The sequence below is a fragment of the Montipora foliosa genome, chromosome 10, assembly GCF_036669935.1.
Source record: "Montipora foliosa isolate CH-2021 chromosome 10, ASM3666993v2, whole genome shotgun sequence".
Lineage (NCBI taxonomy): Eukaryota > Metazoa > Cnidaria > Anthozoa > Scleractinia > Acroporidae > Montipora > Montipora foliosa.
Genome location: NC_090878.1, coordinates 5734362 through 5751861, shown reverse-complemented (window position 1 = coordinate 5751861; position 17500 = coordinate 5734362). Strand labels below are relative to the sequence as shown.

General features: G+C 39.7%; 2 protein-coding genes across 7 annotated transcripts in view; one reads left to right on the top strand and one right to left on the bottom strand.

The window, feature by feature from the left end:
• Window positions 1-17500, top strand: part of LOC137974334 (uncharacterized) — a 141306-nt gene that overhangs the window by 72589 nt on the left and 51217 nt on the right. For all 6 annotated transcript variants that reach the window (XM_068821264.1, XM_068821263.1, XM_068821262.1 and 3 more), the window contains exons 5-6: window positions 10063-10251; window positions 10805-11056. In XM_068821264.1, coding sequence (XP_068677365.1) covers window positions 10063-10251; window positions 10805-11056 — 441 coding nt within the window. The remainder of the gene's footprint in view (window positions 1-10062; window positions 10252-10804; window positions 11057-17500) is intronic.
• Window positions 17362-17500, bottom strand: part of LOC137974089 (uncharacterized) — a 3160-nt gene continuing 3021 nt past the window's right edge. The window contains exon 3 of the mRNA XM_068821010.1: window positions 17362-17500. This exon is cut by the window's right edge and continues 1101 nt beyond it. Coding sequence (XP_068677111.1) covers window positions 17362-17500 — 139 coding nt within the window.

Below are 17500 nucleotides of genomic sequence, written 5' to 3'. Positions count from 1 at the left end.
AGTGTCAGATCATTACGTTCGACTCCGCAGTTACTCCCTTTTGAAATCCCGAAGTCAATTAGGCAACTGATGCTCACGGAATCAGTCGTGGATTCAGATACACTCTTTTCTTTTCTAAGAACCTTTTTCATAAGAATGTCGAGGCTGAGGTTAATCAAAATTTTAGGAACAAACTAAGAACATACCCAAAGCTGAGAGCGGTCAGATAAGAACGTCTTTATTTTGCGTATTAAGGATGGTCAGTCGGAGTCGGAGTCGCTTATTTCCCTTTCGTAAACGGTCGTTGCCATTTGAAACGGTCGTTGCCATTTCTCAGAACGGTCGTGGCCATTTGAAACGGTCGATGCCATTTTTTAGCTCTGAATTACACTCATTAGGTGTAAGAACTCAAAAGGTTGCGGTTATTGGGAGTTGTGTCTCGCTGGTCATATGAGTTAGGGTTTGGGTTCTGTTTAGGGAGGGCTAAGAGCCCGAGTTCGAGCCTTGAAATTTTCGGACTCTTTTTTTCCTCCAGTTTTTCTTTTATAAATGTTTTTTTTTTCCTCTTTTATCTTAATTTTTGTTAATATTTTTTCTTAGTTTGTTTCTTTTAATTTTCTGTGAGGTGAAGTGTGTAGTCGACCGTTATAAATGGCATCGACCGTTTCAAATGGCAACGACCGTTCTGAGAAATGGCAACGACCGTTTACGAAAGGGAAATTTGCGTCGGAGTCAGAGTTGTAACCGGAGTCGTAAGAGCGCTTATGGCCTGGTGAAAATCAAAGATCGGAGTCGTAAGTGGAGTCATAAGCTCGACGTAAAACTGTAGTCGGCCAAGAAGACAATTATCACAAATTCTGTTTGGACGCTTTTGTGGTTTTCTCATTGCATGATACACTGAAGAAGAACTAACAGTTGAACTTAGTACACCACACAACTTTAAGAACATTATTAAGAACGTTTTCAGGTTCGAAGTGTCAAAACATTAGAATGTTCGACCTCAGCCCCAAAATTAGAGGTTCTTATTAAACTGAAAAAGAGTTTATAATATCACCATCTTGGAAATAATAGGCGCTCGATATAATTCAGTCAAAACAACATACCATTGACTAACTTGAACATCAAGTCAGACAGAAGTAGTATCATAGCCGCGAAGTGAAAACTTGTTTTGTTGTCCATGATTTGCACAGAGATCAAGAGCGAGTGGAGCGACGCAGGCTTGTAGAGTGCACTGAGGAATCTCTCTCGCTGTTGTTTATTTCTTGTCGTTCTGTCTTGAGTAACCTCGTCTGACATCTGAAGCTAAAGCGTGACTTGTCCCATAACACTGCCATAGTTTTACAGGAAGTTGACCCTTTGTTAAATTCCTCCCTCCCACCCTTGTATTACCTTATCAGAAGATTCCAATCCCTGAAACTGTGTCAGCCAAACAGGAACTTTTTTCGGGCTCCCCAGCCGGGAACAGAAATAAGAAATAAAAAGAAAGAAATAAAACTGGAGCTAATTCACGTTGATCGTTTTACCCGACTACTCACACCAGTCTGAGATACCTTCCTTTGCTCCAACTTTTAACTTGTTTTGTAGGGGAGAGGTTTTCCCATAACATGTCGTGAAAGACTCAGGCCAAGTAGTGAGCTATTGAGTGATCCATCGTCCGGGATCCGTTGTGCGAGACACGAATTCGCGATTTGTTAAACGTGATGGAACGCGCGTGACCTTTGAAATATGATTCATGTATGATTTATGTTATTTCCCCTCGGAAGATGGCAATCATGGTGGGAGATACGTCGTATTGCAAGGCTCTTTGTTTCCGGGTGATTTTCTGTCTTCTTCTGGCCCATTTATCGTCTGGTAAGTAAAACGTAAGTGACTTTTACAGTTTAAGGTCGATATCACAGTAATTGAGGGGGCATCCTATCAAGAAGTGCTTATTTTGCTGTTTTGTGGCCTTTTTCCGGGTCGACGCGCGCGCCATATAAGTACAAGCTACTCCGAATTCCAGCGGGGAGGCAATATTTAAGTATTTTTGCTGTATTTTTTAGAACATGACGCAAAACTAAGGATTTTTCGTTGACTCTAAGTGGTCCATTACCCTTATAAACGTCATGACGCCTTACAAATTGTTGAATAATTCGGCTATGTATTAATTAAGCATGCATTTATGATCATTCAGTCGTCTCGTTCTGGGTCATTATGTGGTCATCCATACAAGAAAGGAAGTTCCACGAACTTTATGGATGGATGAATTCTCTCTAATTTAAAGAGCAATTGAAATTAAAGGATAGAAATTTAGTTGGAAGCTTTCGAAGAACGAAACACGTAACAATAGGAGCTTTTGTTATTCAGTGATCATGATACGGAAATATGTGGCCCTGTATTGCATAGTTTTTTTGTAGCCGAGAGCGGAGCATTTCATCAACTATTTAAAGAACCCCGGGCCCGCCAACATTCAACATCATATTAAAATAATAACATACTGAATAAAGTACTGCTTCGGGTCAAATTACCAAACGTCCTTGAAACCTGAGATAAACACCCAATGAAGTTCTCATAGACTGCACTGGAACTTGAATTGAGACAAGACACTCTTCTCTAGGGATGGGACTCTCGTCTCGCGAGAATCACTGAAGTGGCAAGATTGGCATAAATTTTTATGGCATAAATTTTTATAGAAGTCCGATGGTTACACGAATGTTTGCGAATTTAAACAACAAAACGACGCTCATGGCGAGCGTCAAACATAAATCAAAAAATTACAATACTGTTAAAACCGAAAAATATATCATGCCAATTGGCAACATTTCCCTGCGCTGGCATTGCAAAGAGATCTATGTGAAATTCTAGAGGAACTTTGCTTTCCCGAAACGGTCAGTGTAAAACGCAGACTGCAGATTGCAGACCGGGGGTAAAATGCAGACTGAGGTTATAATTTAACTGTTGAAAAAGCCCAAACCCCATGAGAAATGCTAACAGTTAAGCCTAAATATTGTTTTAGGCTCAAATAGGCCTAAGGTTAGCATTTCTAAGGGGTTTGGGCTTTTTCAACATTTACGTTGTAACCTCAGCAGGGCTTGGAATTACCTTTTTGCTCAGGGGCCAGCTGGCGACTAATGGCAAAAATCTGGTCGCCAGATCATAAATTTTGGTCGCCAACTTATTTAATATATGAGTTAAGTGAGAACAGGATTTTAAATGTTACTTTGCATGCAAGGGAACAAAAAACAGCACGAGAAAGACCTCTAAAGCCAGTGTTGTTTTCAGCTTTGTCCTTAGTTTGGTGATGGTGATCTAAGGCAAACATGGGTCCTTTATCCTTGCTTTTCACCTCTTGAAAACGTAGTTCTTTATTCTGCTACAGCTTGCGTGGCAAGCAACTTACCTTTGTCACCACACAACCACAATGCTCGTACCAGTCTCCGACCAGGATAAAATAAAAGGAACGGTTTCAGGAGCCTCTAGAATCAGAGGAACTTGGTTTCTTAACATACTTTTCTACCAATATTTATCTCCACTTTTTAAGAGAGGGGACAAGTTCCCCAACACACTTTATGTTGAGGGTACAGGTTGATTTTTGAAGGTTCCATACAAATTTCAAACTCATTACTGGGTTGCCTATGGGCAAACCCAGTCAAGGTCTACGTTTAGTTTGTTTGTTTTCTTTTTTTTTTTTTTTTTTTTTTTTTTTTCCGTGTCGGTAAAAGTCTTGCCTGTCACTCCCCTGGTAAGTAGTGTCTTTGTGTATAGAGCCTTCTGCGCGTATTTTCTTAGGATCGAGAGGGTACTGGAACTGCGTAGATTTCTCTTGTGGACACAGTAGAATCATTAACTTAGCCTGCAATGGCGTCGAAAGTCATGCAACGCGAATGGCGTTTTAGTGGATCCTTAAACAAAATATACCCTTATGGAGCTCAATAATGGAAAGTCAGTTGGATAAACTAGGCATGAATCTCAAAAACGACGAGTACTGGACTTCGACAACAATCTATCGCCCGTCGAGACGAAATCAAAGTGAACAGTATTTACCTGAAGTACATGGTAATTTGACACAATTGAGTTTCTTGTCTTCACGCACGCAATCAAATAGGAAGAGGTTTTCGCCTCTAAGAGCAAATATGTTGTTTGTTTCAATACAATTTTCGCTGGAAAAGGATTCTGTGGTATTTTCTGCCTTTGTGAATTATAATATCATGTTGTGTATTGAATTTTCGAGCTTAAGGTTCAAATGTGATATGGGAGAAGTTTTTTAGTATTGCTCTGTAAGCAGGAAGGGTTCACAGGCCTGTTGGAAGCGTGCTTGAGTTTCAACAAAATGAGCCCCAAAGTCAGTGAAAACTTGTGACGCAGATGAATAATAAAGTAGCTGCTATTTCCAAAATGATGGAATTACCTGGTGATAAATAACGTCGTACGCGTCTTGGAGAGTAAATTTTGACTTTGCATAAACAAGAGTTGGGCGATTGTGATCTTTGTTTTGACTTCGCTCATTTCATTGTCAAACTTTATCACACTTGACAGAAAAAGAAACTTACAAAAACCTGGTATCTTGGGCATATGAATTACGGGGTGGTGACTTCTTTGCCTAAAAGCAACTCACTTAACGAAACTGTCCTTTTTCAAACAACAACAAGGATTCAAACAGCTTCAATTCTTACAGAGTTCGATAAAACATGCGGTGGGGCAACCAAAGTGATGGGAGCTGTGTTGGGGTTTCAGTGTGAAAGTACAAACGGCTACTAACACTCTTATAACTTTTTTTTCATTATTATTTTATTAACCCACAGTCTGCAGTCTGCATTTTATCCCTGGTCTGCAGTCTGCAGTCTGCGTTTTACACTGACCGGTTATTTGAGTGGTTTTTGGCAACAGAGGTTAATTATTCGTAATGCGATCGCTTCCGTTGCCGTTAGCAATGGGTCGCAAATTTGACACTTTTATCGCATTATCACATTACGCATTGAACCACGTTATCTATTATTCCTAAAGATCTAAAAATATATTCGTGCCTTATCAGTTTTCGGTCGAATTTATGTCCAAGAAGGCAGATAAATTGCAGAAAATATTAGTTTTGCATCCAAAAATTCGTAATCAACGCTAAAATGACCAAATTTTGCCTAGAAAACATATTTTACTGTTATTTTTCTTAAATTTTTTCGTTCAACTTTCGCTTTTATAAAATGTTTCAGTTTTCTGTAAATAAGTTATATGCTGTTGGAAAGCTTATTTTCTTAGCTTTAAAATGATGTATTTTTTCCCCCTAACTTAAATATTTTTTGAGAAAAAAAAAAAATTTTTTGGCGATGGCTGATTTACCGCGGTTTTCTCGCGGTTGGGAAAGTAGGAAGAAGAGTTAGGCCAGTAGCCAGGTTTTTGAACGTGTGAGGACCTGTGAGCCAAAGGGCCTCTGCTGGTATGACTTTTGGGTGACCCCTTAATAACTTCTTACTAACCGAGCGCGAGGGCTGTACTGCCAGGGAAATATTGGCCCGAGGTCGTGGCAGTACAGACCGAGCGCAGCGAGGTCCGTGCAAAAACGACCCAGGGCCAATATTCCCCAGTATGGCTCGAGCTAGCTCGGTTAGTAAGTAGTTTATTATATGGTTTTGTAATTACCTTTTGCTTTGTTTTTGCAAGCCCGTAATCGGCCCGTGGGCCAGTCACAATTTGCCTGGAACGCTGCACGCCCGGGGGGGGGGGGGGGGGGGGGGGGGGGGGGTAATCCCATATGAAACAGACGGGGATGCTCGTCGTCTCGCTTAGGGGTGTAAATTTTGGATTTTGGTCTCGCTTAGGGTGTTTCGGGCAAAGCGCCAATATTTTAAGCCGCCAAGGTCAAAATTTGCTTAAGTCACGCCCAGATTGGTCTCCTTTAGGAGTCACAAAAAGCTTGAGCCACGCCCAGATGGTCTCCTTCAGGGGTTAAATTTAAAATTTCCGACTAGCATCCCCGTGTGTTCCATATGGGAGTCCCCCCTCCCCCCCCTTCCGGGGCTGCACGTACCACAGGCAATCCAGTGTACCCTCACGGAGGGTCTAGTTATGCAATGCCCAGCTTCATTATCAATATATTATCAATATCAAGCTAGTTCTTGCTGAATCTTCGTTTTCCGGGTGCAAAAATTCACGTAGCCGGCAAGAAGCATACGATGTTTAAGTGCGCCCACGACCACATGAAGCCACTGAAACAATATGGTGCCATCGAAATACCAAAGTACATTTTGTGCTATTAATTAACAATGTGAGAAACCGATTTTCTTGTAGTATTTATACATTATTTTAGTGGGAAAAGAAGGGTGAGTCATATTCTAGCTACCAGTTCATCATATAAAGATTCAAATACAAAAATTGTTTACTGTTTATCCTGGGTTATCACAAAAAAACATGATTTGCCAGCTGGCGACCAGTTCTGAAAATCTAGTCACCAGCACTCAATTTTTGGTCGCATTGGCGACCAGTGAGTTGCAATTTCAAGCCCTGCTCAGTCTGCATTTTACTCTTGGTCTGCAGTCTGCAGTTTGCGTTTTACACTGACTGGTATCCTTAGCCTTTCTTAAATATCCTTGACTTTGTTTTGTATCCTAGAATCATGTGAAAAAGATGCTCTTGGTTTGGAGAAAGGATTTATTCTTGATGGACAGATGTCATCTTCTTCTGATCTCAGTTCCAACACACCAGCCAAAAATGGGAGATTAAACTACACAGAAGGATCATCATGGTGTGCATCATCAAGGGACAGTTTTCCGTATCTAGAGATTGATCTACAGTCACTTCATATCATCTGTGCTGTGTCAACTCAGGGAAATTCCAAAGCAGATCAGTGGGTAAAGACATACAATCTACAGTCATCCACGGATGGAACAACTTGGACAAATTATACAGCACGAGGGCAAGTTGGATTTAAGGTAGCTTAATTTGACACACACTGTATCCATGCTTGAATAGGATTGGTGAACTATGCAGTTTAACCTTAGGGTTGTTCTCAGATTTCTTTGAATTGACAGCAAGATATTTATGAAAATATTTTGCTTCATTTCTTGTGAATTGATCATCGCAGTTTTTTTTGTCATAGTAATAATTATTGTGAAATGCTCCAAATAAGGGTTAATTTATATGATTAAAATCTAAAGTGATTCGTTATAACGATAACTGCTGATTATAGAGTTTCAGTGGAAACTTCAACCGGAACACCATTGTAAAACACGTTTTGTACCATGGAATAGTTGGTAGATATGTGCGTTTTGTTGCTGGAAGTAAACATGGACAAGCTTGTTTAAGAACAGAGATCTTTGGAGCATCAAGGCGTGATATTAAAGGTACAGTACAACCTTAGGTTTGACAAACTGCCGAGGTGCTGAGAAATGACTTTACAATGTAGTCTTATCTTGAGGAGTGTACTGTATGTTGTATTAAGGTTCTTTTCTATGTGGGGTTAACATTTTTTGATAGTTGTGGACCAATCAAAGGACATTAATGTTTGTAAGATCATTAAGATTTGACTGGACAACTGTATCACTGTGTCAGAGTAACTGTGAACATGAAAGAAGGATTGTTTGAAGCTTGGTCATGGAAGCCTAGCATTTTTTTAATGGTCTGTGTTTTTAACACCTTTTTATTAAGTACTAAGGCTTCTCCACATTCTGCCATATTAGCATGGCCACTGTATCTTTTTTATTCTACATTGTATACTTCAGTTCTATTTTATTTTCTTTAGAGCCTCAAATTGTGTAGATGCTGAGAGTAACCTTTGTTTCTTTAATAAATTACTGTTGTAGATGAACATGTTTCTCTTTATTTGTTCAAGGAAATGTTGCTCTTTTTAAGCCCACTGATCAAAAGAGCACATTCAAGACATCGTTCTCCAATTATGCTGTGGATGGTGGAAAGGGAACTAATTATAGGGTCTGTGCCCACACTGGAGACCCAGGAAATACCAACCCATTTTGGAGGGTGGACCTGGGGCGAGTGGAGCATGTAGCTGAAGTGCGTATACTCAACAGAGATTACAATCCACAGCTATCAGATGGAGCTGAGATAAGAGTGGGTCAGTGGTACATGATTTTACTGTGACATTTTACAATCAACAGGAACATTTACTATTCAGATTTTAATGCATGAGTTATAATGCATGAATGTGAGGAGATCCTCTTTGCTTTAATTCAACTCTAGTAAAAGTTGACCATTTCCTCAATATAGGCATTGTGTCATTCTTCAAAATATCATGAACAAACAGAAATAGACCTTCTTCTAGGGAAACACTTAAAATATCATCACCATGTTCAGTCATTGTTAGGTTCTTGTAATAAGGTGTCCATTTCCACAGCAATTAGACGGAGCTTAGATAAGAGTGGGTCAGTGGTACATGATTTTACTGCACCATTTTTACAATCAACAGCATGCAGTATTTACACTTCGAATATCAATAACTACTGTACAGTAAATGCACCCAAATAAAGAAAAATAGGCACGCATTGCGTACGTGTGGTAGTGCAGTAGCACAGCATTTTATTCCATTATTGTCAACTGAGCTGCGTTTTGTCTTTCTGGAGATTCAAGTTGTCTTTGGGTAATATGTAGTCCTAATAGTACACGAAATTGTTTTGGTATCATAAATCATTATAGTGCCATGGTAGATGTTTTAGGTAAATATAGCCCCCCTGGTCAGAAGAGATGTGGTTACTAGTTACAAATACTTGAAACCCCAAAAGATTGAAAAAAAAATAAAAGGGAATCGAGAAACATTGGCTTTGAGGCTGACATAATATTATGTTGATCATTTTCAAGTTCCCTTACAACTTCTTTTTCATGAAAAGGTTAATAAGCGTACACTCTGATCGTCTGACACCTTTTTAAGACAAAAGTTCTCACTGAAGTTAAGCCCCCATTTAGTAGGGTTAGTATCTGCATGGGAGACCTCAAAATATACGATTTGCTGTGTCAGAAACATAACACCGAAAATTATATTTTAACACTCAAAAGTGCGAACTAAGCAAGGTACAGATTTTGTTATCCTGCTTTATGCAAAACAAATATTGATGCAAAACTAAAGAAATGTTGATACACAGTTTTTAGGAAGAGCAGAAGGCGGTTTTCAGAAAGTGTCCAGTGTTGTTGTTAAGTGCCGTCTGAGTCTGAGGTGATTGCTGGCTGGATTTTGGACTACCTCACGTTTAGGAGGGAAACCTATTCAAAAGTATAGTTTCGAGTGCCTTTTTAACGTTTTCTGTTTCTCCCTTAGCCATAAATTTTGTTTTCGCAAGGCTTGGTATCCCTGTATTCTAAGCGTTCCTAACGATTGGGAATGAGATGTAACCAGGTCTCCAGGACATTATAATTATGGAAGGAACCAGATTGGCTATATATTCCAAAGCGATATCTACTGTTTCTTTGTTCGAGTAAGGGTCATAGAAGATAATTATATTGTACAAAAGAGTCGTTTTTTCCCTACGAAATATATTCACTTCATCATGGCTTCAGCAGATGAAAATTCATGCAAAACCCCAGAAGGCACTCCATGCCTTCTATCAGCCGGCTCACATAACTTTTCAACCAGCATGCATTTTCCTTAGCTAGAACCCTGAGTGTCAATCAAGAATAAAATATTTTGCCATCAGCAACAAAATTTGTGACAAGAAAATCACATCAATTTTGAACGGCAAATATAAAAAGTTACCATCAGCGAAAAACATTTGGGAGATTTTTGCTATGTTCATTTTTTTTATCGTACTTTGGCTGCACAAGTAAATTGCAAAAGCGAAAGTGACATCGAATTCGGTTGGCGCCATGATCAAGTTACTTTGCTTGTTTACTTGCGAAACAAAGTCCTGATATATCTGTTGCGTGCCTATTTTTGTAATATGTTCCTACACTGAAAATAACTTTTAAAAGAGCGGATTCCAATAATATTACATTTACATTGTAAGTTGAGAAACAAAAACATTGGTAAACAGTGTATGACCTGTATTCACTCACTGCTGGCATAGCCTTCATTGAATTTAGCTGGTTTTTTTATAGATGGTGGCTAGTAACTGGTGCAGAAGTGTCTGAGTGTTTTGCTAATTTGATCTTTCTTAACTTTTTCATTACAAGGAGATTCAATTGCTAAGGGAGGAGCAACCAATCACCTTTGTGCTACTGTCACTCATATTCCAAAGAAACAAGAAAAAAAATTTTTCTGCAAACCTATAGCATCTGGCAGATATGTGTTCATCCGAATTGCTGGCCATTCTAAATATGTGATAATTTGTGAGGTTGAAGTTTATTCTACTTACACACACAGTAAGTTTTTTTTTTTAAAATTGTTCCATTTAAGATTAAATTAATTTTGTTTGCATTATTTTATTATGATTGTTATTGAATTCGCTGGATCGATTTGTTGTTTTTTATGAAGCTCTTACAGTTTTTTTCAGTTTACAACATGATTATGGAAATAAATACCCAGTCTGTTGCAAATTTACAGACTGTCTTTATTCTGGTACTCCTTTTTAAAATAGTCTATGCAACTGCATGTACTGTTTATTGTAAGCTTTGATGAAATGGCTGCAACACATACTTTACAGGGGTAGTCCAGATGTTTGTGTAAGGTGGGTTTTAATATTATTAATAAAATGAGACTGGATGACAGCATTTTTGTCTCAGATTCTACTAATCATTTTTCCACATCATTTACATGCATTTTCTCACAATCCCATGCAAACTACAGAATGTACTGGACCATAAGTACATGTAGGAACTTAATTCAAAGCTCTGCGTTGCTTATCATGGCATTAATTTTAAGACCGTAGTTTGGAGTATTTCTCTTTTGTCTCATGTTTTGGGCATTTTCTTTCAGATTTGGCCCTCGATCAACCAGCTGAGCAGGTTTCTACTGCTCATGGTGGAGCAGCATCAAGAGCTGTGGATGGAGACACCAGAACAAATTGGGACAGTAACACCTGTATGCACACTTATTATGCAAAGGATGCTTGGTGGAGAGTGGACTTGGGAGCACCTGTTCCTGTTGCTGAAGTTGTTATTGTTAACAGATACTGTAGCCCTGGATTGGATTGTGTAACATTTATGGATTCATTTCAAATTAAGATAGGTAAGGTAAATATTCAATCAACGAGAGTGTTCATAAGCAAGGCAAGAAGCCCCCAAGTTTTTCTTTTTTCTTATTTCTTTGCTGTCATTTTTTGTTATGTTGTCCGCTTCTCCACTGATGTTCATATTAAGTGCCAAAAAGAAATGATAAGGCAGGGATAGTGGTCCTATCAGAGGACCACTATCAGAGGACTATCAGAGGACTTCTATCAGCACCAGAAGAATGGGCCTCACTGGTCACTGTGTCCGCCACCCTTAGCTGGTTGCATCAAATCTCATCCTCTGGGAACTAAAGCAGGGGAAGACCAGCAACCACTTACATAGACACCCTCAGAAGAGATACTGGACCCAGTAACACTGGCGAGATTCGCGCCCTTATGAACAACAGGGACCAGTGGAGAGCAGCCATCCGTGATTCCTGAGTTGGTGTTGGCTAATACCCTCATCTATACAGATTGATGATACCGCCGCCACCGCCGCCGCTACCATTAATAACAACAAGACATGCAACTGGCTACAAAAGAACACATGCCCGCTCGACGGAAACTGCCTGCAATCATCAGTAATCTACCAAGCCACCGTTACATGCAAAGACAACAACACGACGGAAACGTACATCGGACTCACAGAGAACGACTTCAAAACAAGATACAGAAACCACACCGCATCATTCCACCACACTAAACACAGAAACTCCACCTAACTCAGCAAGCACATCTGGACCCTCAAAGACAACAACATCAAAGACTTTATTTCCTGGTGGATTCTCTCATCTGTAGTAGTCATAGTAGTAGTAGTAGTAGTAGTAGTAGTAGTAGTAGTAGTAGTAGTAGTAGTCGTAGTAGTCCTAGTAATGGCATTGAGCCAGCTTTGCTGAAATTAAGATTATTGTACACAAGGGTGTGATAATTACAGTACACATGACAATGTTTTACTTTTATATTTTGCCTCCTCAGATATATTGCTGGTCAGGGCTTCCTGGAATTTAAAATCAAACAATTTTAAAGTGAATAAGGAAATAACATTATTAAACAATGTCAGCTTGTAAACCTCGCAGTATTGGTGGGAATCGGTTGAGATTTCACAATCGATCATCGGAAATAATTGGATTGCCCAAACCGATCAATCATCGATTTTAATCGGAAAAATCTACCAATAAGCATTCCATGCATTTTTTACCTACGTAGAAGTCAAAGGGATAGCTTAAAGTCTTTAAACTGTTTTTAACGTTGTTAGTAATCATTTTTATTTCAACTTTAACAAAAGCTACATGTACATCAGTACTAAAAGTGTGTTACAGTGCTGGAATTGGATGAATAAACTCGATCAATACATCCACAGTGTTCTTTTACAAACTCAACTGGGTCTCTGATTAATGAAATCCCTAGCAAACAACATAACATGAAATGGCAAGTCATTGTCTCATCAACTAAAATTTTCTCTCTAAAACAGCCCACTGAGTGCTTCAAACACAAAGTACTACCACTAAAGGCTCATGTTCTTCGTAAGAAAATGAACTTGTCAACATTACTAGGGCTCATGCGAGCCCTCTTTTGCTCACAAGATTTCCTGCCAGGCTGAACACCCTTTCTGAGGGTACTGATGAGGCTGGTATGGCAAGATATTTTCTGGCAAGAATACTTAGATGTGGAAAGAACTGCTGGTTTTTCTTCCACAACAGTAAAAGCATCAGGTCTTGGTCCATAGGAGTAGAGTGCAGATATTGACTGACTTCATTTGCCACAACATGCTGACTTGATGTCACACTCTCCCCCATGCACATGATATCTCGCAGGCAGTCATCCATGTCAGCTGATTGTGCTTTCTTGGGTGGGCTTGGCTGACTAGGCTCATTAACGTCGTTAGACTGCTCAATAGGGGTGGCATCTGATTGATCTGAATCAGTAAACAGGGATACAGGGGTCCTTTTGCTGGGTAACGGTACTCTGGCTGTCCTCTTCTGGCTCTTTCTTAACAATGAATTCCCCTAAACTCACATTTTGAGCGTTTTCCAACAGTGGCTTATTGGCCAGTTCCTTTTCAAAAAGGGACAGGAATTCTAAACTAAAAAAAAAATTCTAATTCTAGGATTTTAACTCACACGCCATCAAGGCTAATTAGCTCTTTGTCTTTGGTTCTGGAGGCCATTTCTGTCTGGATAATCTGTTTCACTTTCTGAATAACAGGCGGGTCCTCGTTATTCACCTGCATACATCTCTCAATTTTTACACGGATGGGCATTATCTTGTGCATACTAGGAACCTGCTCTTCAGATACAATGGTAGTGACCTTCTGAAAAGGATCTAGAATCATAATTAGCCTCTCTGCAAGGTGATGCTCCTCAAAATTGTACACACAGTTTTTAATTGTAGTTGCAGCTTTGTTAAGTGTTGAGTCATAGGCCATGGCCAACAAAGCAGGTGTTTGCTCCACCAAACGGCTGAGCATATGAAGGGTGCTAGTCCATCTAGTTGGGACATCATTGATAAGTTTGTGTCCAACTGCATCACTACTCAGCAGCAATTCCTGCTTAACCTTCAAAGTATCAGTACATGTAGTACTTGATGACTGATGGAAGAAAGTGACAAGCTTCCTTCCTTTAGCACAAAGACGAGAGACCTCAGGAACTTCAAGACACTTTTTAACAACAAGATTAATTCTATGACCGTAGAAACCAAATCTCACCCACGTGTGCACTGCAACAACTCAAAAGCTTTCTTTTCATTTGCAGCATTATCAGTAACTACAGTTGGAGTCACAAAGCTCCATGCTTGCTGTGTCTCCCTTAGACTGGAGGCAATGTTCTCTTCCAAAAAAAAGAGAAACGAATTTTAATCTGTGAAATTCGCTCCAGGTAAATTACAATAAAAGGGTTGCTCAAGGCAGTAAGCACATGGCAAAACTAGTGTCTCATTGGTCAACAACTATCACCTGACATCGTAACACCCTTCCTTTAAATAGTGAAGTAAGGAAACTATTCAATTTAAACAGGAACAAAAGACACGAATCTTGCGATAAACAAGTCTTAAAGTGTTTTTCTGAGAAACAAATGCAACAATGCATGAAGAAAACCATGAGCCTGTGAACTGTACACAAAGTGGGCACTATTTCAAAGTCCTTAGGTTGAAATAAAACGTTTATAAACAGTTCAATGTTCTTGAATGAAAACTAAGTCATTTTTAAGTCCTTAAAATGAGCGGGAAAGGAAAGGAAAGGAACTTTATTTAAAGGAAAGGAAAGGAACTTTATTTAAGTGTCTAGTCGTTCTAGCGCTGGAGCACTAATTGGGGACACTGTAAACTGAAATGAACAATGAAAGTAAATCAAGTCAAATCTTGGTTTTTGAGGAGAGGGGAAACTGGAGTGCCCGGAGAAAACCTCTCGGTGCAGAGTAGAGAACCAACAAACTCAACCCACATATGACGCCGAGTCCGGGAATCGAACCCGGGCCACATTGGTGGGAGGCGAGTGCTCTCACCACTGCGCCATCCCTGCACCCCCGGGGAGTTTGATTTGACATCTGCTTCTAGTTACTGCTTCTTTGCTCGGCGTATTCCTCCAGTCTAGAAGTACTAAGTAAAAGTTGGTTCCATTTTGCTTAGATTTCTTCATTAGTGGTATTACTGTCTTCACATTGTCCTCCACGCAGCCATTTCTTTGAGGATAATTGGGTGAACTTGTGACTATTTCAAAGTCATAGTCCCTTGCAAAGTTTCTGAACTCTTTCCGAATCAAAGGATGGACCACTGTCAATCACTAGAACACGCGAGGTATACCATGATTGGAGAAATGGCATTTCAATCGGGTAATTACTGCTTTCAATTGGCAGTCTTCCTTTCCAAATGATCAATTTCAAAGTAGCCAGAATAATAATCAACTGTACACAGGACGTTCTTCTCATTTACTGTAAGGTGGATATACATGTATGTATACCACAACCAACTTTCTGCCATGGGCATTCATGCAGGTACATCATGAATTATGAGCAGTTCTCATTTGGGTTGGTTGGCAAACATGTTGCATGTGTCACACATTTCTTAGTTCATGGATGGCTAATAAACAACTTCTTGAGCTCATCTGAAACATCGTTTTGTTGCGATGTGGGCACGGTGGATCTTCTCTTTAACTAGGAAGCTCAGTGATTACTTGGGTGACTAAATCACAGTTACTGGGAATGACAGTTGACAACAAGCTCATGCACCTAGCTCCCACACATACTGAAGGTCAAGAAATAGTTTGCTAGTAATTTAAGACTACTCAAGAAATCAAGATTTCTTGCCAGAAGCGTTTGCCTAGACCTCTTTTTTAAAGTGATTCTGCCCTCTTTGACCTGTGGTCTTATCATACATGGGGCTGGTGCTGTAACAGCGAAATACTTCAGTCTCTGGAATGGCTTATATGCTGAGCAGCAAGACTTGTTTTTAAGAGGCAGTGTCCCTAAGAGCGGTCCGATCGATTTCGCGTCAAAAAATCATTTTCCTTTGAACTCTGCCGATCACATGGGTTTGGTACCTAAGTGATAAATCTGGATTTCTTTTTTGAAAAAAAAGTTTTTTTGCTTCGCTACGAAGCCAAACTCATTTTAAATGATTTCAGCCCTTCGGCGGCTGATCTAAGGGCCAAAATTTATCGATATTGACAGCGTCGCTATTTGAAAACGAAAAAAGCTCTTGAAATAATCTTAATGCCTGAAGTTTTCTATATCTTTAAATAGTCATACAACAAAGTATTGACCGTTTTTATCTTTTTGTAAAAATACTGGAATCCCGAAAACAAACCATACTATTTGGCTTACGCGAAGACGGCCTGCCAATGGTCGAATTCGAGAGCTTGGTTTTCAATTGTGGGCCAAAATTCTGAAATAAAATTAATGCCAAATGGGAGGTCTAGGTTGATTCTAAAAGGTTCCCGGGTCAAACCTGCGGGTATTTCCCCGAGCGCCAATCAGCGGCAGTCTGAATTTGGCTTTCAGTGCGCTTTGTTTAAATAAATAACACTGTCTAATTTTAGCTCCCTTTCCGTTTTGTTATTAGTCATTTGTTGAAATAATGAACCATTACCGAATAACATGCCGTCGTTATTGCTCAGGAAAAAGGCAGAAGTTATTTCCTGGCTTTTAGAGCGTTTAGTTTACAACTATGAGCAAACAGAGTATTGGAAGAACTTCTTTACTTGTTCGTTTCCCCGCCGCGGAAAGGTCACGCAAGTGACCTTGCTAGGCGCTGAGTAAGTGTTTGATCCAAGCTACGCGCCTGAACAATCGAAGAAAAGCTGATTCATCGAGAGGAATTCTTAGATATTTTGTAATTTTATATTCAATAATGAATACCTAGTGATTGTAGCAGTTGAATTCAAAACATGCACTACTTGAAGGGAAACGATGAGTGAGTTGTTTTCAGTCTAGGCCTACGATTAAGTCGCGAATCGCTAGTTGATTGTTACTTTTTATTTACAAACTGCAATATCAGATTAAACTAGGTTTGTAAAGTCAACTACCATATAAACTGGCTTTGGTCTAATAGATCTAATTCTTGCTTCGAACTAGCGAAAATGTCAGGTACCAGGGGTAAACTACCTACTATATTATTCATTTGTCTTAGTCAAGTGCGAGATACGCGACCAAATTTACACTGAGATTACAATCCGGTCACGCGATCGCCCGTTCTGCACCCACTCTGAACGCTCGCGTTTCTTTATGGCATCGGTCTTGCCAATACAGAACCGCCTTACAATGAAATTTTCAACAAGCATCTCACCCCTTAAAAAAACGGATAAAAAAGATCATAGTTTTCTCTAGTGGAACAGTAGACATAGCAAGCGTTTTCGTGGGTTTCGGAACCAAAAAGAAAAACAACAACAATAAAACAAACCAAAAAAACTCGCCCCTCGCTCCTCGCTCGGTTTTCTGCTTTTTTGTTTCTTTTTTTACTCCCGAAACCCACAGAAACGCTCGCTTTCGCAGGCTAATGGGACAGCGAAAAAGGCGTGGTCAACTAGCGGTACCTAAAGAATGAAACAATGAATAAATAGCACCTGAGCCTTCCCTTGCTAGATTATTGTTTTAGTGCACCTTGTCCCTTTCAAACGAACATTTTTGTCTTAGGGACGGATCATTAGGGAAGTAAACTGGAGGGAGATAAATAGACCAGCAAATCCACGAAAACAAAAAGAGAAAAACTGAATGTAAGAACTTAATAAAAAAGGAACAATACTATTCATGCATGGCAAATATGCAGTGTGCAACCCTCCCTGGGCTTTTCAAATGGTGTCCGTCCCAGTCTAGGCGTGCCTACTAGCGCAGCATATCTACGAGCAGGTACAGTCCTTCACAAGACTTGTAACTTGTGAAAGTAAATCAGGTTTTCTGTCTGTTGACTTCCGTGGGAGCTCAAAATAGTCGCACATGGTCTTTAGCTCTTTCACAGTAAAGCGCGATAAAGCTCGT